At 44.3% G+C, this 20463-nt stretch overlaps 2 protein-coding genes across 5 annotated transcripts in view; one reads left to right on the top strand and one right to left on the bottom strand.

Moving 5' to 3' along the window:
• Positions 1-19700, bottom strand: part of HDLBP (high density lipoprotein binding protein) — a 75617-nt gene extending 55917 nt beyond the window's left edge. Inside the window, exon 1 of the mRNA XM_046644790.1 lies at positions 19551-19700. The gene's annotated coding sequence lies outside the window, so the exon portion shown is untranslated. The remainder of the gene's footprint in view (positions 1-19550) is intronic.
• SEPTIN2 (septin 2) overlaps positions 19374-20463 on the top strand; it is a 35228-nt gene continuing 34138 nt past the window's right edge. Inside the window, exon 1 of one of the 4 annotated variants that reach the window (XM_046644795.1) lies at positions 19374-19591. Coding sequence is in view for 1 of the 4 variants with exons in the window: in XM_046644792.1 (XP_046500748.1) it covers positions 19839-19946 (108 nt within the window). In the remaining 3 variants the exon portion in view is untranslated. Of the gene's footprint in view, positions 19592-19823; positions 19947-19985; positions 20010-20463 lie in introns of those variants that run through there. The other 3 variants (XM_046644792.1, XM_046644796.1, XM_046644797.1) reach the window with 3 other exon arrangements.

Raw genomic sequence — 20463 nt, 5'->3', positions numbered from 1 at the left:
GGAGGCCCTGTTGACACCTTGATTTTACCCCAGTGAGACCTCTTTCAGCTAAGTTTGTGGTAATTTGTTACAGCAGCAATAGGAAACTAATACACTATGGAAACAACGGATACAAGCACAACGGCTATTAAACTCAATAGATAACTGTTGATAAAGAACAATCTAAGGGACAGAATCAGCCTGCTGAGACTGTACCCACTGAGCGTAACATCACAAAAAAATGACAGCCAGACATTATGCCTCCTGGGGTAATGCAATATAAAGTACACAGCACAATTTACGATATATTCTTGACACCTCCTCCTACCTCCCATCCCACCCCTGGGGGGTGTAGGGGTGTGGAATCAAACCTGAAACCAATCTAGGCCTGTCTGCCAGTTTACAGGAAACATGAGGATCAGAGAAAACACACTGCACACCACCACAATAGTACAATCAACCAAATCCAAAATGTGGGAAATTCCACAGCGCAAATGGCCCTGTTGCTTTCATACAGAAATGGCATTAAAAAAAAAAAAAAAAGAGGAAAAGGAATTGTTATAGATTTTAACAGATGTAAGAGGCATCAACCAAATGCAGTGTGGAGACTTTCTTTGGGTTTTGATTCAAACAAACCAAGTGTAAAAATATATTTTGTGACATTTGGAGAAAACTGAATACAGAATAGATACTGGATGATATTAACAAAGTGTAGTTAATTTTGTTAGGTATGATTTCTTTAAAGCCTTTGTCTATTAAAGATATATGCTAAAGCATTTACAAGTAACATGAAATATGAGATTTGCTTCAAGATACTCAAAATAAAATGTATGGGGGTGGGGGAACAGAGAAAGATAAGACAAAAATGGCAAAATGCTGGCAGCTGTTAAAGCCAGGCCATAGGATATGAGACATAAGTATTTTCTTCTTTTTCCTAACAAAAAGGCTTAAAAAAGAAAAAGATCAAAGAGAATTACTTATCAAGGTCTACAGGATGCTGCCAAAGCTGTACTCAGAGGGTGAATCAAACTTGTAAATTTTGTTATAAGTAAGAATGAAGATAAAGGAGCTAAGCATTCAAGTCAGGGTGGAAAGAGAAAATCAAAGAAGAAGGAATAAATAAACAAAAGAAGAATTAAATAGAAAACAAAACAAAAAAAAACACTTGGCTTGGTCAATCCAAACCAAAATCAGTTTCCCTGAAAAAAGCAATTAAGGAGCAATTAACTCTTTCTGGTCTGACAAAGAAAAGGAAAGAACATACACAGAATACAAGCTCACAATGATACAGTATTACCCTTGCCTGGTTTTGAAATATGAACAATGTTACAAATAGTAATTATATCTTCTGGTAGTTCCCAAGGAAGTAAGAGCTTCTTTGCCCCATGGGGGCCCCACAAATTATTTTTGTATCTCACTGCCATTAATTGGGTTCTGAGCCCATTAGGGGAACAATAACTGTAGTCAAGGGGCCAAGGGATGGGCTATGTCTATTAGCTACAGCCAATCAGGGTCCACCCATGCAGCTGGGCCGTTTCATCCAAAACACACGGTTTGTGCATGGTGGAAAGGGTGGCTCCCCAGAGGAAAATCAGGGCACTGTTTGGCCTCCCCAAAACAATGGGTGGATGCTGCAAAGAGATTATCCACTATAAACCAGTTTACAAATACATAAAATTTAAAACAAAACACTAGCCCAATAAAGTTGCACTAAATTTAGAGAATAAGACACCATGACTAAATAGGGTCTGTTCCAGGAAGGCAGTTAAGGATCCAACATTAGGAAATGTATACATCTCACATTTATAGCTCAAAGGAGGACAAATAAGCACATATACATGACTGATAGATGGCCACTAAAAAAATGCCCAAAAGACTGATGAGATTCAGCATCTGTTCCCTGCTTCCTATGGAATTCAACATCAGGAATAGAAGGAAATGGCTATATGAAAAATATTTCCCAGAAGTAAACTATATCATATGTAGCAAAAAGCTAAAATTATCCTACTAAAATAAGTAACAAAATGGCAAAGATGTCTACTATCAACAAACACTGTCAAACATTCAACCTAAGGATACATAATTAAGCAGAGACAAATACCACTGTTGGCAAATGACCACCTGTCTAGAAGACTCCTCTGATATAATGAAATGCTAGGAAACTGAAAGTTCAGTAAGTCGGCCAAACAAAACACACAGAGCAGAGGTCCAAATCGTGGAGATGGTGCCAAGTCTCATCCACTTATCACTTAGACTTATCACAAATTCGTCTGTTATTTCCAAGTCTATCTATACCCCCAAGCAAACACCAGAAAGCATCTGTGATAGGCTGAATAATGGCCACATAAAGAGATGAGGTCCTGATCTCTGGAATGTAATGTTATCTTACTTGGAAAAAAGTCTTTCCCGATGTGATTAAGTTAAAGACCTTGAGGAGATTATCCCGGATCGTCTGAGTGGGTCTTAAACGCCATGACAAGGGTCCTTATAAAGAGAGAGGTAAAGACACATAAACAGAGGAGACAGCTACATGAAGATGGAGGCAGAGATTGGTGTGATGCGGTCACAAACAAGGAATGTGGGGGGAGCCACCAAAGCTGGAAGAGGCAAAGATCAGTTTCTCCCCAGACCCTCGAGAGGGAGGCTGGCCCTGCCAGAGTTCTGATTTCTGGCCTCCAGAAGTGAGAGAATAAATTTCTGTTGTTTTAAATTACTGAGTTTATGGTAATTTATTATGGCAGCCCCAGGAAACTAACACAATATCACAGTGGGCTTTTCCCCCCTGTAAAAAAGATTCCCAAATTCACCTAACAATAAAAGCAGCGTGGACTATTTGACCAAAAAAGAGCTGAGATTCACCTAAAATTACCAAGCAGACAACGAAGACAACAAAGCAATAGTAATTAGTACTTGGTGGTACTGGCTAAGGAAGAGGAAAAAGGATGAATGACACAGACTCATGTGTATCTACGAGTTTATCATTTGATACAAGTGCCATTTCAAATCAGCAAGGAAGGGTGGACTAGGCAATAAACAGAATTGGGCTAATTTGCTAGCCATTTTGAAAAAACACAAAGGTTGATCCCTCCTCACACCATACTCCAAAATAGACTTCAGTTGTATTAGAGATCTGGAGGTAAACAATCAAGCCTTGAGGAGCTAGAAGGCTGAGAAGGAAAACCTGTGATTTGGGAGTACAAAAGCCTACTGATCATACAGACTGTAGACACTATCAAGGAAAATGATGACTCATTTGACTCTTAGAGCTTAAGAACTTTATACAGCATAGACTATCTAACATAAAAGTTAGCATACAAATAGTTTTTGTTTGGAAAACATCTGAATAGGTTAGGACATATGAACACAGTTCATAGAAAATTAACACATAGTGCACATAAACACACGGATAGACGTTCATCTCATTCAGCCCTTATTCTATGAGATCAACAAAGATGAACAAAAGTGATGCAATTTTTGAAATGGTGAGGAAAAACAGGCTACTTGACCACTGATGATGTGTAAAACTAGAAGGCAATTTAAAAACACATAACAAATAATAGACAATGCACAATCCAATTCAGTGATCACACTTCAAAGAAGCTACTCTCCAGAAGTACCTGCAGAAGAATGCAGAAGGCACAGGTTTAACAGGTCTAAGGCTCACAGCAGCACTGTCACAGGCAAAGAACTGGAAAGAACACAAGTATGCATCAGTAAGAAATGTTAACTACACAGTGACACATTGACACCATACAGGAGGCACGCTGTCACCAGCAATGAAGAGAGCTCAAATAACAGCCTGGAGAGGGCAAAAAGACAGTGTACACAACTTTGTTTTTATAAACTGGGATATGAGCTCGCACATAAGAGAGTGTCTACACAGCTGGGGTATCAGAGACTGAGTGAGATGAAGAGGGTAGAGGGCAGCTGTGCAGGAGAGGGGGCAACAACAGGAGACTGGTAACATACAGGACCAATCAAATAAGTTAGTCTATTAGGGACACTAGCATCTAGGATTCTCACTGTTGGAACAGGAAGCTACCAATTTGGAAAGGGAGAAAGTGGAATGAACCCTGTGGTATCAGATTGAAATTGAAGGTACTGGGATGAACTCAAGTTTTTCAATATTATAAAGATATAAAAATCGACATGAGTCTATGTGTTATAAATGCACAAACATTTATATATGTATGTGTAATGTGTACAATTATCCATGTACACACACATACGCCCTCTACAGCTCTGCCCACTAAGAGGGCCTCGGTACAGTAAAACCCCAACCACCTACCTGGTGGCCAGACTCTGCTTCTCTGAGTACCAACTTGAAGAAAAGGCTGATTCTAGGTCTGGGGCAGAAAGCAGATGAAAAGCCCAGAGTATCTTGTTGCACTTGAAAGGAAGAAGTGCTAAACAAATAATGAGAATGTATTGGGACACAGGAGCTGGCTTTAAGGGGCTCCCACTGGCCAAACCCGGGACAACATGAGCATCAAAATAAATAATTATAATAAAGGATGATAGCCTACTGAATAAAATGGCAAACTGTTAGCCTATATTGATATAAATAAATGAGTAAACCGAAAGTTTGGTAGGAACAGATAGTTTCAAAAGTACCTCCCCACAGTATACTTATTAATTACAAAGACTTCACAGTGGAGAAGCCTGGGAGACACCACCTTAATCAAGTGATCAGAGTGAACATTACTGGTAACAGGACAAATTGAAATCCTGTGCCACCTGATACAATGCAGAGAAGCACCTAGCATCCCTTCTGTGCTGCGCCAGCCAAACATGCAAAACCTGAATCTAATCAAAAGGAAACACCAGACAAACTCACACTTGAGAAACATTCTACGAAATAACTGCCTGTAATCATTAAAAGTGTCAAGACCAGGAAAGCCAAGGTAAGATGGAATAAATGTTCCAGTTTGAAGGAGACTAAGGAGACCTGACAACCACAGTGATTCTGAACTGATCCTTCTGATGAAGTGTGAATGGGTGTGAAGGTAGCAAAGCATTCATGTTAATTTCCTGATTTTGATGGTTGTATTGTGGTTAAGGAGCAGAGTGTCTTGTTTATGCGAGGCATACCAAAATATCCAAGGGTGATGAGGTTTCATGTCCCCAACTTACTTTCAGGTGGCTCAGAAAGTGTTTTGTACTGTACTTGCAACTCCTCTGTAAGTATAAGATAGTTAAATAAACGAATAAATGAAAGATAGTACTACTTTTGTAATTAGAAAAAATGAACCCTTAATTTGGAAATAAACACATCAATACAGGAGTACGGTGGCAAATGACACTAACCATTCAAGCTCCAAGTCGAAACTCAAACTTGATTATATATGTTTAATCAAGAGTTCAACTACTAAGATCAATACACATTTCACCCACATTTTATGTAGCATAACAAAGTTTTACCTCACTTTTATGATACTGTTGTGACACTAAAGTCTGTTACACCATTTTTTTCAAAGTTCATAAAAGCAGATTTTTTAAACCATCAGAAACTGTCAAGGAAGCTGCTTACTGAAAAACCTAGCCACGCACAGCAGCACATCCCAAACAACTTTGAAGTCCCCAATGGGGACCCCCTGCAGGCTCCCCACCCCAGAGGGAGGCAAGAGACCTGCTGGAGTCCCTCAGTGCTTCCTCAGCTTTTCAGACACCACATTCAGAAGGGAAAAGCACAAGACGCTCCATCTGAGCTAGCCACCAGCACTGCTGAACCCCAATCACACACTGTTCTCTGAGCAAGAGGCAAACTCAGAGACACCAGCAGACGGAGCACGCTGTGTCATTTAAGATGAACACTGACCAAGGAGTGGGGAATGATATTTAGGTTGGGTAAGGAGAGTGACCACATCAATCAGCAACGCCTTAAAAGAGAGGAAAACGGTCCGGCCCGGTGGTGGAGCGGTTAAGTTCGCACGTTCTGCTTCGGCAGCCCAGGGTTCGCCGGTTTGGATCCTGGGTGCAGACCCACACACTGCTTGTCAAGCCATGCAGTGGCAGGCGTCCCACATATAAAGTAGAGGAAGATGGGCATGGATGTTAGCTCAGGGCCAAACTTCCACAGCAAAAAGAGGAGGATTGGGGGGCTGGCCCTGTGGCCGAGTGGTTAAGTTCGCGCGCTCCGCTGCAGGCGGCCCAGTGTTTCGTTGGTTCGAATCCTGGGCGCGGACATGGGACTGCTCATCAAACCACGCTGAGGCAGCGTCCCACATGCCACAACTAGAAGGACCCACAACGAAGAATATACAACTATGTACCAGGGGGCTTTGGGGAGAGAAAGGAAAAAAATAAAATCTTTAAAAAAAAAAAAAAAAAAGAGGAGGATTGGCAGCAGATGTTAGCTCAGGGTTAATCTTCCTCAAAAAAAAAAAAAAAAAAAGAGAGAGAGGAAAACACACACACATACCCCTACCACTTCAGGATTGGGGTGAGGAGATAAGACGATACGCAAAAGTGTATTTTGGAATTAAAATATTATAAGAAGCCTCCTAATGCGTACCAGATAAGTTCTAAACTGGCTAAAACAAAAACAGCCTTTAATAAAGCCATATGCCCAACTGTTAGCAAAAAGCTAATTAGTGTGCAAGTCAACTGCAGTGAGATTTGATGGAAAGGAAAGACCTACAGATCACCATTGAGTCCTCCACATGCTATTTCCTCCTTGAAGATTTAGTCCTAAAACTACCAGCACAGTCTGAAACCAAAAGGTTCTCATTTGGAAGAAAGCAATGGCTGGAGGTTTACACACACTCTCCCAGCTCAGCAGTATCTTCAGCAGTTAAGCATACCCAAAGCCCCAACCAACCAACGTGACAAGAAGGTGAGGCTGACACGCCACATTGCTCCAAAAGCAAAGGCATCTTTCACAGGTCAAAGGAAAGACAACCTATGCTTTTAAAGATCAACTGTTGACTCCCCGCCAGTAACATCACCATTTTCTCTCTGTGTTTGCCCAATCTTTCAAAAAAGAACTGTACTTACCAATCTCAAGAGGACATAATGATCATCTCCAGCACCTGAATAAACTAAGGATGGACCCCAACAGCACCGAGCCTGACCGGTCACCCTGGCTGCAGCTAGCTCTTGTCTGCACGTCCCAGAGACTGGCAGGTGGGCTGAGCCTGGGAGCCAAGGGGCCCTGTGCACAGGCAGCCTGGCAGCACTGCTGAGCTCACTGCATGGCGACAAAGGCGACACAGAACTTTGGTCTCAGGGGCTGGCGAGTCAGCTCCAAGCATAAGCAAATGTATCAAAATAGAAGCCTTGTTTCCAAAGAAAAAAATTGTATTCTTCAAATTGATCTCACACACACTGATTCAAGCCAGTGTTACAGGGTCACCTAACTAAGCTTCCACTTATCAGAAAAAGTCAAAACAGGATATATAATGCAGTCATTCCATCTGAAAGATATTTATAAATGAGCTAAGTACTAATTAAATTAGAAAGCATATCACATAAGAGTGAAATGACGGAGCAGCACATACATTTGTTATAAAATAAAACCTGTTCAGATAATGCAGCATATCTGATTTTGTTCCCAGCAGCCAGCTAATGCTGGGAGTCCACATCTCTCATCACCTAATATACTCCATACACGAGTCATGGCACTATCTTGAACACAAAGAACACAAAGTGAGGGGCTGGCCTGGTGGCACAGTGGTTAAGTTTGCACACTCGACTTCACTCCGGGAGCCTGCGGTTCACGAGTTTGGATCCCAGGTGCAAACATACACACTGCTTATCAAACCATGCTGTGGTGGCATCCCTCATACAAAACAGAGGAAGGTGGGCACAAATGTTAGCTCAGGGACAATCTTCCTCCAGCAAAAACAAACAAACAAGAAGAACACAAAGTGAAGTAAAAGTGAACTTCAAGTCCCACTCGGACACACTCCAGGGTCTTCTGTTTATAAGTTACAGGACACCATCAAGTAACACAGTTCATAACTGTCAAAATGGTACATCAGAAAGGCAGAAAAGACCACATAGGCCCCTTCTTTCCTCTTTTCTTTCTTTTTGTGAGGAAGATTGGCCCTGAGCTAACATCCACGCCCATCTTCCTCTATTTTGTATGTGGGACGCCACCACAGCATGGCTTGATGAGTGATGTGTAGGTCCACACCCAGGATCCAAACCCATGAACCCCAGGCTCCCAAAGTGAAGCATGCAAACTTAAACACTACGCTACCAGGTCAGTCCCTCTCTTGTATTTTTTTAAATTTCTAAAGCAAAAGACTTAGAGAGTAAAAAGTCTTCAACTTTATATAACAAGGAATCAGAAACCATCCATGTTATATTGAGGAGGGAGCCCTGAGGGGCAGAACCATTCCTCAGCAAGTCACTAACCTCAACCCCAATTTCAAAAACAGGAAAGAATGCCAAATACACAACTCCTTTCAAAAATTATTTCCTCTAACTCTACACTTCTATTGTTTCCTCTTTCCCTCTGACCTCTATTTGTTCCAAGGGGTCTGGTCCTTTTGGGGATAAGAGCGTTTTCTTGAGCTCTGCCATTTCCCTTAAGACCATCTGTTGTGGCAACCTCTTTAGGAGCACAGCCCTCTCCAGAGCCTCGAGATGTAAATCTCCTAATAGGCTAGGATCGGTTGCCATGCAGGTAGTTGTTATCACAGCACCAGCGGGAAGACTGCTTTCCCTCCCTGAAGGGAGCCACACACGAAGGGAGCCACACAAGCCCACAAGTTTGCAGGATGACTTAGAACCAGGGGGCAGGGGAGCTCAGCCACCACGCCCTCCTGTGCCTGCCCCTCAGTAGAATCAGAGAGTCCTGGGTCATAGCACCCTTCCTCCTAGTCCCCATTCACCTGACTCTAGCTGCCCAGGCCAAGTGATATGCAGGTCTAACACACTGCACCACCACCAAGTTCACAGCACACAACTTCCGTGGAAGGGCACAGCAGTTTCTGCAAAGACAACAATATATCCTGAATGTATCTGGCTGACATTATTTTACCCCTTCAGAAAGAAACCAAGAAGTAGCGCTGGTCCAGCCTGTACTGTGTCTAGAAGCTTTAAGTACCATAACTGACCTCATGGCTGAGCAGACAGGGTGTCTTGCTCACGAGCGGTCAATGAGAGAGCCGAGCAGTGGGAATGCCTTGCAGGGTCCTCTCTCAACTGGCAGAGCGAGGCCCAGAACTACTGCTCTGCTTCATAAATTCAGTCCCCAGCTCAAACCATGCCCCCAAAATGAGGTGCTAGGTTAGACAAAGGAATCATGCTGATAAAGGTGACAGTATAGAAACAAGCAAAAGGAGACAGCTTTACACAAGAACACTTGGCTGCCTGAGCAGCAGCAGGCCCCTGAATATGGTGCCCCACTACGGCATAGAAGCCACATGCTCAGCATGCTTTAGGATCTCAATAGTTTGTTAATCCAAGCACACCCAAACCTCTGGGGAAAGTTGCTCTAGGAAGAAATTCATTGACGCCACAAATTCAACAGTGGTTAAAGAACCCAAAGGAACACATTGAGACCAGGCCTTCAGATGAACTTATTTCTATGTCTAGCATATCTTTACCTCAGAGCCGAGAAAGCTGCTCTGGATTCCAACAGCTCATTGCAACTCACCAAAAGTCAGTAAATGACAAGTATTAAGAATATTCCCTTTTTAGGGGCCGGCCCTGTGGCCGAGTGGTTAAGTTCGTGCGTTCCACTGTGGTGGCCTGGGGTTTCGCCAGTTTGGATCCTGGGCGCCGGACATGGCACCACTCATCAGGCCACTTTGAGGCGGCGTCCCACATGCCACAACTAGAAAGACCTGCAACTAAGATATGCAACTATGTATGGGGGGGTTTGGGGAGATAAAGCATTAAAAAAAAATGCTTATTAAAAGAATATTCCCTTTTTAGAAATCAACACTGTCCTATCTGTTCATCCTCTCAAAACACACACACGGCACCTGCCATGATCAGGTTACTCTGCTGTACCATAGGGGTCCAAAACAAGTAAAAGTGTATCAATGGCTTATCCTGTCATCCAGATTGGGGTGAGGGCAGGGAAAACCAAGAGGGGACTTACTCCACGAGACCTGAGCATTAAGATGATGTCAGAGAGGCAGCCAGAGGCAGTGGAGCTGGGTTGCCACAACAGGGTGATGAAAACACTAGTCCAGCAAGAGTCTAGAGTAGAAAAGCGATCCCTGAATGTGGCCACCGATAGAGGGACAGCAGCCATCCACAGGTTACTGCAGAGACAGTCCCTGAATGGCTTCAGGACTAGGACCATGATTTGTCCACTTTCTTACCTAAAACCTACTGATGGATATGTACTTTGTGAAAAATAAATGCTGATGATTGAATTGATGAGAGAGAATCAAAATTCCAAGAGGCACAGGACAATTTTACAGTGTTTATCGCAGGGGAGAACATCTATCTTGCTGCAAAGGCTTGGTTGGTCCCACTCCTGGACTAGAAAGGACTGTATGGACATCCTATCACCTTCTTGACCCCAAGCTTTAGAGAAGACCTAGAGACACTGAGAGGAAACACTAGGTAAACTTGGCTAGGCCGAACGTTTACATGTGTGAAGTTCTAAAAGTGAAGACCAAGATAAAGAAGAAATGATTACAGATCTTGACTTCTCTGTGCCTCTGTCTCCTGTCCTGTAAAAAGGAACTGATATTAATACCTACCTTTTGGTATCACTGTGAGGATTACGTGAGCTTACATGCAGAGTGCTTAACCCGAGCCTGGCAGAGTAGGCTCACTGAGGATCTTCTGTTACCATCACCCTCCTCAATATCTGTGCCATGAGGACTCCAACGGTGCAGGTGACACAGCTGTAACTCAGCCACTCCTGCAAGTGGCTTCACCCCTCCAGGGTCTACTCCCTTCCAGCTGGAAAATGGGACCCGTGACGGCTACGTCCTAGAGCCTTTTCAAGGACTGACCCTGTAAAGCAGGGCTTCTCCACCTCAGCGCTGCTGACTTTTGGGATAAGACAATTCTCTGTCGTGAGGCCGTCCCGGGCACTGCAGGATGTTGAGGATCTCTGGCCTCTAACCACTAGATGACCACCCCCGAGTCATGATAACCAAAAATGTCTCCAGACATTACCAGATGTTCTCCGGAGCAAAACTGCCCAAGTGAACCAATGCTGGAAATAAAAAGCATGATGCCTGGTGCAGGAAGCAATGACTAAAGCTCTAACAGGCAAAGTTTTTCGTATCACTCATACTTCCTGGAAACAGATGACAAAATGGAATGCTATATGAGTGACTACCAGCTCCAAGTGTCATCCTTCAAAACTTGAAAACTAAGTTTCTGATAAACTGAGTTGACCAAGGGTTCTGTGCTATCAGAGTGTGTGTGTATGTGGAGGAATCTCAGAGACTCAGCTTCCTTATCTTTTAAAAGGAAGGAACTAAAGTCCTATAGGTCAAGAAACACCCAGGTCACAAGACTGATTAAGAACAGATCCAAAACTGAAGTACAGGTCTCCTGACTCCCAGTCCAGCAGAGGACTACCTTCCTCACCTGTATAATCATCTCAACCCTTTGTCCCGTCTGGTAGAAAGCACCAACGCCTAGCAGTCTACACCTAAGACACAAGCACTACGGCATGTCTCACAAGGTCCACCTCCAGGAACGTCTAAGAATATCAATTCATGCACACAAAAGGCACATCTGAGAGGTTTTCAGAAAACACTTATTTGAATTCATCTGACGGCTCAATGGCACTTGCTAACTAACTACTGGCTTTTGCACCAGCAATTTCCTGCCTCTCCTTGCCCTAGATGAGGCCTGCTGTCCCAAGGGTGGGGTCTCAAGGCACATCTAAGCCTCCAGAGAGGACCCTTTGCCCACAGCAGAGCCTCAGATGGGATGGACAGGGGCTGTGGGGGCTACAGTAATACTGCTTCTATTAATACTGATAGCATGAATATGGTAATACTACAGCAAGCTTGCTGCAGTGAATGTCTACCAAGAAATGAGACTTTTAGCTTTAAAATATTGTAAAATACAACCACAACAAAGCAATGTAAACACTGGCAGTTCCTTGATTCTTCCCCAAGAAATATTCCCAAAATTACTGTTTTACGTAAGATTTTTTTTCTGGATATATTAATACATAGTTTAAATAAAAATAGGATCACATTATATGCACTGTTTCACCACTTGCTACACTTATTTCCATTTTAAAATGTATCACGGCTGTCTTTCCACGTTTTACATACAAATTTACCTCGTTTCTTAACAACAGCATGTTGAATAGAGTAGACATGACTTAATAAATCCCCTGCTGATGTTGCCTTTTTGTGTGTGATTACAAACACTGCTGAAAAGAATATCCTCTGGTATTATGCTAAGCGAAGTAAGTCAAACAGAGAAAGACAAATTCTGTATGATTTCACTCAAATGTGGAAGGTAAACAAACACATAGATAAGGAGAACAGATTAGTGGTTACCAGAGGGGACGGGGGGGTGGGGAGAGGGCGAAAGGGGTAAGGGGCACATGTGTATGGTGATGGATAAAAACTAGACTGTTGGTGAACAGGATGCAACCTATAAAGAAATTGAAATATAATAATGTACACCTGAAATTTACAGTGTCAAAAGCCAATATGACCTCAATACAAGATTTTTTAAAAAAGGCCAATCCCAGCAAGTTACATAGTATATGATACCATACATAAAAAATATTATTGAAATGGCAAAATTATAAAAATGGAAAATGGATTAGAGGGAGGTAGGGGCAGGAGGGAAGCAAGTGTATCTATAAAATGGCACCATGAGGGATACTTGTGGTGATACAAATGTTCTGTATCTTGACTCTATCAATGTCAATATCTTGGTTGTGGTAAGTTTTTAAGATTTTACGATTGGAGGAACCGATAAAGCATACAAGAGTTCTCTCTTACAGCTGCATGTGAATCTATAAAGTAAAAAGCTTAATTTTTAAAAAAAGAAAAGAACATCCTCTGCTCACTTCAGCCTGTACCTCCATAGGATAAATTCCTAGAAATACAATTATATGATTACAGGGGATGCACGCATAGGCGTTGCCAAAGCAAAATTACCCTCCTAAGGAAACTCCTTACACTCCAGAACATCCGCATATACCCGTCCCCCTCACTCTCGATAACTAAAACTGTCATGTTTATTTTTCCCTATCTGTAGGGGAAATATCATCTTACTGTCAATTCTTTGATTATCAGTGAAACCAAAATCTGGCTTTGCTTACTGGCCATCTGAATTTCTTAACTGTGGAGACCAACCTATTGGCAATCTCTGTCCCCTTCTCTACCAGGGTTTTCCAGCATACATTTAAGACAAAGCAAAATCCACAGCTAGGCTACAAAGGAGGAGCAAAGAACAGAAGAAACTATGAACTTAAGTAAAACTGAGTTGTAAGTTAAAAATAACATCACTAAAGGGCACATAGGCAAAAGTGATGAGAAAATAATCTTAAAAAGGACCTTTTTGCCTCTCATGCCCTGACCAAAAGCTGTGGTTTTTCTCCTCTGGAAAGGGAAGCAATCTTTGGACGGTGAAGACCAGTTACAGTAGAGGGGAGGAAACCATTCTGAAGATGGGACGTTCGTTCTTTCACAGTTACTGCTAAGACTGTAGCCTTCTCTCCTCACTTGGCCCCCTGAACACAGGCAGCCAGACAAGAAGCTGGAAGGTATTTTTCTGGAGAATCCAAAGAGACCCAAAGAAGCTGACAGGATGCTGTAAGGAAATGGCCCAGCCAGCTGCCTCTGATGTGAATGTCACAGTCAGCAAGCCCCAACCACAGGCTCAGAAGCCCTCTGACATACGAGCAGGCACACAAACATCACCAGCTAGCCCAGAAAAGGCTCTGACATGAAAGCCAAAACCCCCAAAGAAAAAACCAAAAAGCAGTCTGAAGCAAACAGTGACTTCAGGGAAAAGAAAACTTTAAAACTCATTAATGTCCTCAGATAAGAGAAGATACTATATCCATGAAACAAAAACAGGTTATAAAATAGGAATAGAGAGAACAAGAGAAAGTTCCTGTAAATAAAATGAGAAAAACTCAATAGAAAGGCTAGAAGATAAAGTTGAGAATGTCTTCCAGAAAGAAAATGGAAAATATAAGAAAATCAGAGTGTCAATCCAGAAGGTCCAATAGTTGAATTCTAGACAGACAAAGTGAATGGGAAGAAATCAAAGCAATAAATTAAGAAAAATGCCCAAAGTTGAAGAATAAGAGTTTCCAAATAAAGGGGCCCAAAGTGTAGGCAAGACGGTAGATGAAAACAGACTCCAAGGGACATCACTGTACTAGCTGTTTTGAATTTCACAGAGAGAAAATCCTTCAAGCTTCAAAGAAGAAAAACATGGTCACATATAAAGGCTCAAGAATCCGAATGACGGAAGACTTCAACAATAACAGTGGAAGATGGGGTAGCAAAACAGTGTCCAAACTCTCATTGAGGTATACGGGCAGAACCAGACACCGTCAGACACACAGGTTCTCAAAACTTGACCTCCCACACATCTTTTCCAAGACAACTTCTTGAAGAAGTGCTCCATTAAAATGAGTTAAAATTTTTTAAAAATCAAGAAAGAAAAAGATATAGGTTCCAGGAAACCGAGGACCCAACACAAAAGAGGAGGTGAGATCTGCAGGGAGATTCCAGCAGGTTGGAGGCCTGGGAGAGATTTATTCAAGATGAGATTAATAAATAATGAACTTCATCAGATGAAAAGGACTGAATTTCTTGAAGAGAGATCTAGACAACTAGCGAATTTGGGGTTGAATTTTAGTGACAAATACATAGAAAACTAAGCAAAGAAACAAAAACAAGACTCATAAGAACTTCAGGGAAAACAAAAACTCATCCAGGAAAGAAAATGTAATCCCATCACACCATTTGGCCTAGCTGTGAACGGTAGTACGCAGTCACAGTATAAAGACTAAATACTGAACTAGCCGAATGAAAGATGCACCTGCTCTGGGCAGCCACGCACTTGTCTGCAAAGAGAAGGCAGAGGCTAAAAGAAAGCTAGAAACTTCACATCTACTCTCAGGGTCAGGTGAAGAGGCAAAGTGTGAAAGAGGCGAGAGAAGAGCAATACGTGAGCGAGTCAAGCACATACGTGTTTAGAGTTAGAGGGAAAGACCACAGGAATCAGCGAAGAGGAAAATGTGGGTGTTCTGCAGGGGAGGAAACGTGACTGGGAGAAGAAAATCCATAGTTTTTCCTTACGAGCCTTTCTAGATTTATTTGATCTTTTGTAAACTACATAAAGATATAACTTCGACTTGAAATGAAAATTTTAACTTTAAAATTCATATGCAGGCCAATAAAAAGGATTAAAGGAAAGTATGCAGGTTCAATGTATTGTTCCCAAATTAACAGCAAGCATCAATAAGATAACTAATGTGACAGGATGCCCAGATCCGTCTGGAACATATCTAGCTCATCCTTAACCACATTCGAGGAACTTTAGCGTGCCTGGTGAACAACAGCTTCCTAGGGATATCACTTCCAAAATGTTTCTGATTTTAGAAATACAAAAAAAAAATCTTGCTTTACCCCAAAACAAACTGTATAATCAATTTTTTAAATGTTATGTATATGAAAAGAGGTTAGTACTTTTCTTGGTTTTCAAATGTTGAATGCTGTGGTGCTGTTATAATTTAAGGGAAAAGGCATTCTGACACATTAAGGGTCTCTGATTGCTTTTCTATTTGGTCAAAAACTTTTAAACACACATCTTAGACTTTTTGCTGCCATAATTTGGCAACTGAGAATTCAGCTGTGTACTATGTTTCTTCCAGGAGCTTGGTTATTTCTTTGTTTTTTTTTTTAAAATTTTTATTGAGTTAATGATAGGTTACAATCTTGTGAAATTTCAGTTGTACGTTATTGTCTGTCAGTTGTGTTGTAAGTGCATCCCTTCACCCTTTGTGCCCACCCCCCACCCCACCTTTCCCCAGGTAGCCACTAATCTGCTCTTTGTCTGCATTTTTTAAATTCCTCATTCGAGTGGAGTCATACAGAGATTGTCCTTCTCTATCTGGCTTATTTCACTTAACATAATTCCCTCAAGGTCCATCCATGTTGTTGCAAATGGGACGATTTTGTTATTTTTTACAGCTGAGAAGTATTCCTCTGTACATATATACCATATCTTCTTTATCCAATCATCAGTTGCTGGGCACTTAGGTTGCTTCCACGTCTTGGCTATTGTAAATAATGCTGCACTGAACATTGGGGTGCACGGGACTTTTGGAATTGCTGATTTCAAGCTCTTTGGATAGACACCCAGTAGTGGGATAGCTGGATCATATGGTAGTTCTATTTTTGATCTTTTGAGGAATCTCCATACTGTTTTCCATAGCGGCTGCACCAGTTTGCATTCCCACCAACAGTGTATGAGGGTTCCTTTTTCTCCACAACCTCTCCAATGTTTGTTACTATTTGTTTTGGTTATTTTTGTCATTCTAATGGGTGTAAGGTGATATCTCAGTGTAGTTTTGATTTGCATTTCCCTGATGCACAGCGATGATGAACATCTTTTCATGTGCCTATTGGCCATCCATCTATCTTCTTTGGAGAAATGTCTGTTCATGTCCCCTGCCCATTTTTTGATCAGGTTGTTTGATTTTTTGTTGTTGAGTTGTGTGAGTTCTTTATATATTACGGATATTAACCCTTTGTCGGATGTATGACTTGCAAATATTTTTTCCCAGTTAGTGGGTTGTTTTTTTGGTTCAATACTGTTTTCCTTTGCCTTGAAGAAGCTCTTTAGTCTGATGAAGTCCCATTTGTTTATTCTTTCTATTGTTTCCCTTGTCTGAGGAGACATGGTGTCCGAAAAGGTCCTTTTAATACTGATGTCAAAGAGTATACTGCCTACATTTTCTTCTAAAAGTTTTATGGTTTCTGGTCTTACCTTTAGGTCTTTGATCCATTTTGAGTTTATTTTAGTGAATGGTGAAAAAGAATGGTCAATTTTCATTCTTTTACATGTGGCTTTCCAGGTTTCCCAGCACCATTTGTTGAAAAGACTTTCTTTTCTCCATTGTATGCCCTCAGCTCCAGGAGCTTGGTTATTTCTTAATAGAAAAGGAAAAGGCTTCCTATAACCACTAGCCCTGTGGGATGGATGGATGGATGCTGAAGGGGCCGTACCAAATATACATATCATGTGGTACTTCAAAAAGCGTGTTTGCTGCTCAAGACCTTTTGGTAAATAAGTTTCAGTTGGGAAGTGTTAATGAAGAATTATCTGACCCACTTGTGACTAAAGATCACAAGTCATTACTCAATGAGAGAGCAATCACTTGAAATCCTATCCAAGTCAGAGTGTCTTAGATAGGACTGACTGAAGGGCAGGAAGTCCTTCACAACAGGTTCTCAGCCAAGCCCTCCATCTTTTGGGATGTCAGCTGTGTACCAAATTCTCAACTTCTTGCCCGTATATGCCAGCAGCTATAGCTGTCACGTGTTCCCTTTGAACAAGCTAGTCTTCCTGACTAGAACACCCTATCCTGCCAACTCCACCTGGAAACATTCTTACTCATCCTCTAAACCCCAGTTCAAGAACCACATTCTTTGTGAAGACTTTCCACTAGGCAATTACCACCTCCTCTTTCCTATCTCCATACTTTGGACATATTTCCATTACTGCCCTTAAAACACTGTAATCTAATTATTCTTTTACAAGTGAGTCCCCCTACTAGACCATAAGCTGCTAGAGGAAAAGGAAAAAAGTCTATATGCTCTTTACCTTTGCACCCCCAGAACCCTTAACAGTGTCTGGCACAGAGCAATTTCCGATAAATGTTTTGTGAATTGCACTGTCAAAGAAGTGAAGTCATGAGGCCAAAGTCAGACAACCAGAAGCCCCAAATAACAAAACCAAAGAAAAAAAATCTTGATAATTCAAGAAGAACTTCTTCCATCAGGCCGCGGAGAAGTCAGTTTGGCCCATGGGAGAGGGCACTGTGACAGGGATCCAGCTGCGCCTGGAGGTGCCGAAGAAGGTGGGCCGACTGCATCTTGGAAGTCTCTCCTCATATGCACTGAACATTTACCCAGGTGATGTTAACTTCATTAGAGAAGATGAGGCAGGCACCCAAACAGTGCTTGGCACACGGTGGAACTAATGGCAGTTACAGGAAAATTTAATCCTTGTTGTAAATTACTTAATTGGCTTTCAAATGTTGTCTCTCAAGACTTGACAGGGTATGCTCAGTTTTCCCCAAACCTAAAACTTTCATGATAAGTTGATGGTTGATGTTTCAGATCCAGAGAACTGGGAATTCAAATGATGGAAGCCGTTCTTTACCCAACACCTTCTCAACTACTTAATATACTGCTTCCAAGCATCCCAATATTAAACAGACTTAATGAATGTAGCTTTGGAGTACTCAGTGTCCCCAAATAATCAAAATATAAACCTAAGAACTATGTTTCATCCAATGTTTCATTATCCCAGCTTTGCTTCCATAAACGAACATTCAGTTTACTTCGTAGTACAGCACTACCAGCTGCCTCAAACAAATCCTAATTGTGACACACCCTATCTTAACAGAGCCTTAGGAAAGTTACCTGCCAAGAAAGCGACCGACAGTCCCTAAGTAGACACCGAATACACGTGAAGTCATTGCCTGACGACTTACGGGAGCTATGAAACTGAGAATACAGAACCCAAAACTAAAGGGCAAATCACCCTTGTTACTGAAAACTCGGACTCATCTATATTTCTTGGATGCTTCACTTGACCGTAAGCAGTTTAATAAACAATACCTAGGTCCCCTTTTTTTCGGTTTTACATGGTATTCTACCCAAACCCCATCTGAAGTCCGACCCTCCCCTGCTCTAGGTCGGACGGGAGAGAACATCTGGTGGCTGGCCCCAAGAACCTAGCTGCTTTTCACAAAACGCCCTCTCAACGCGCTCCGGTGTGAGAAACACCACCATGCTGTCACCCCCGCGTTTGCTCTCAGTCGGGGTTAACCAGGCCCGCAGCGGGTAGCGGACCGCGGCCCGGCCTGCAGGCCGCCCGGCGGGACAACCCGCACCCGCCCCGCTCACGCCCCGCCGGGCCCGTCGCCCTCCGGTGCGAAGCCACGTCGCCGCGGTGGGCCGTGGGCGCCCCCAGATCTCACCGCGCGACCACGAGGGGCCGCACCGCCCCGCCCTCCCTCGGCCCCAGGCCCCGGCCCCAGGCGCACGAAGGCCACGTCCCCGGGGACGGGCGCCCAACTCTATGGTTCGTGCACGGGCCTGCCGGCCCACGTGACCCACGGCAGCCAATCGAGCGAGGCCCCCAACCACCGAGATGACCGCAGCCCGGGCTAGAGCAACCCCGCCCGGCCGCTCGCCGTCCCCTCCCCAGCCCTGCTCCGCCGCTCCCGGCTCGGTGCTGCCGCCATCTTCCTGGAGGAGGCGACCGGAGGCCAAGGCTCCCCCTCCCCGCGGTCGCCCCGCACGCTTACCGCCAGCTGTCCCCCCCGCCCGCCTCTTCTCCTCAGCAATTACTTAGTTCCTTCTACAGAAACGCCCTTCCCCCACTCTAGTTACCCACAAGGCGAAGACTCAGATTACCTGTTACACTCTTATCAGCGTAAGGAAACCAAGCTCATAAGGTAGGAACTGTGGCCAAACAGGGGCAAGCCGCCATCTTGGTAAAGGAGAAGAGGCTACGCTTGACCTCCCCCCCACCCCCAGCCTCTATATGGCCAACCGCCGTGGGAGGGGCGCGGCGCCTGCGCAGAGGCGGAAAACGCGGACGAGCCTGCGCCTGCGCACTCGGAAGCCGGCGGGTTGGGGAGGGGAGGAAAGCCAGGTCGCGCCGGGGCAAGGAAAGAGTTGGCGAGGGGGCGGGGCCACGTGATGACGCTATCCGCGCGCGGGGCTGGGCGGGGCGCGAGCGGGTGGCGGGCGCTGGGCGGGTCCGCGGCGCGGTCGGTCGGTCGGGTCTGGTTCTTCGGCTCGTGGGCGGTGAGTGTCTCGCCGTGGGTACCCGCCGGCGCGGGGCGCGAGCTGTGGGCCGACGCAGAAGGGGTAGGGGGCCCACTCGGGGCAGTGGGCCCTCAACTCCGGGGACGTGCGGACGGGGTGGGGCGGCGGGGTGGGGGAGGGGCGGCCGGCCGGGATCCCCGGCCTTTCTCGGCCCCCTGCGCTCTCCCCAACCCTCCCCTGCTCCCCCCGACCCGTTCCCGGCTCTCCCCCGCTCTCCCCGACCCCTCCCCGGTTCTCTCCCGCTTGCCCGACCCCTCCCCGGTTCTCCCGCTCTCCCCGACGCCTCCCCGGTTCTCTCCCGCTTTCCCCACTACTCCCCGGTTCTCCCCCTCTCCCCGATCCCTCCCCGGTTCTCCCCCTCTTCCCGCCCCCTCCCCGGCTCTCCCCCGCTCTCCCCGACCCCTCCCCGGTTCTCTCCCGCTTGCCCGACCCCTCCCCGGTTCTCCCCATCTCCCCGACCCCTCCCCGGTTCTCTCCCGCTTTCCCCACTACTCCC

Source organism: Equus quagga, chromosome 17, assembly GCF_021613505.1.
Source record: "Equus quagga isolate Etosha38 chromosome 17, UCLA_HA_Equagga_1.0, whole genome shotgun sequence".
NCBI lineage: Eukaryota > Metazoa > Chordata > Mammalia > Perissodactyla > Equidae > Equus > Equus quagga.
Note: the sequence above shows the minus strand (reverse complement) of the source record. Positions and strands in the feature narration are given on the sequence as shown.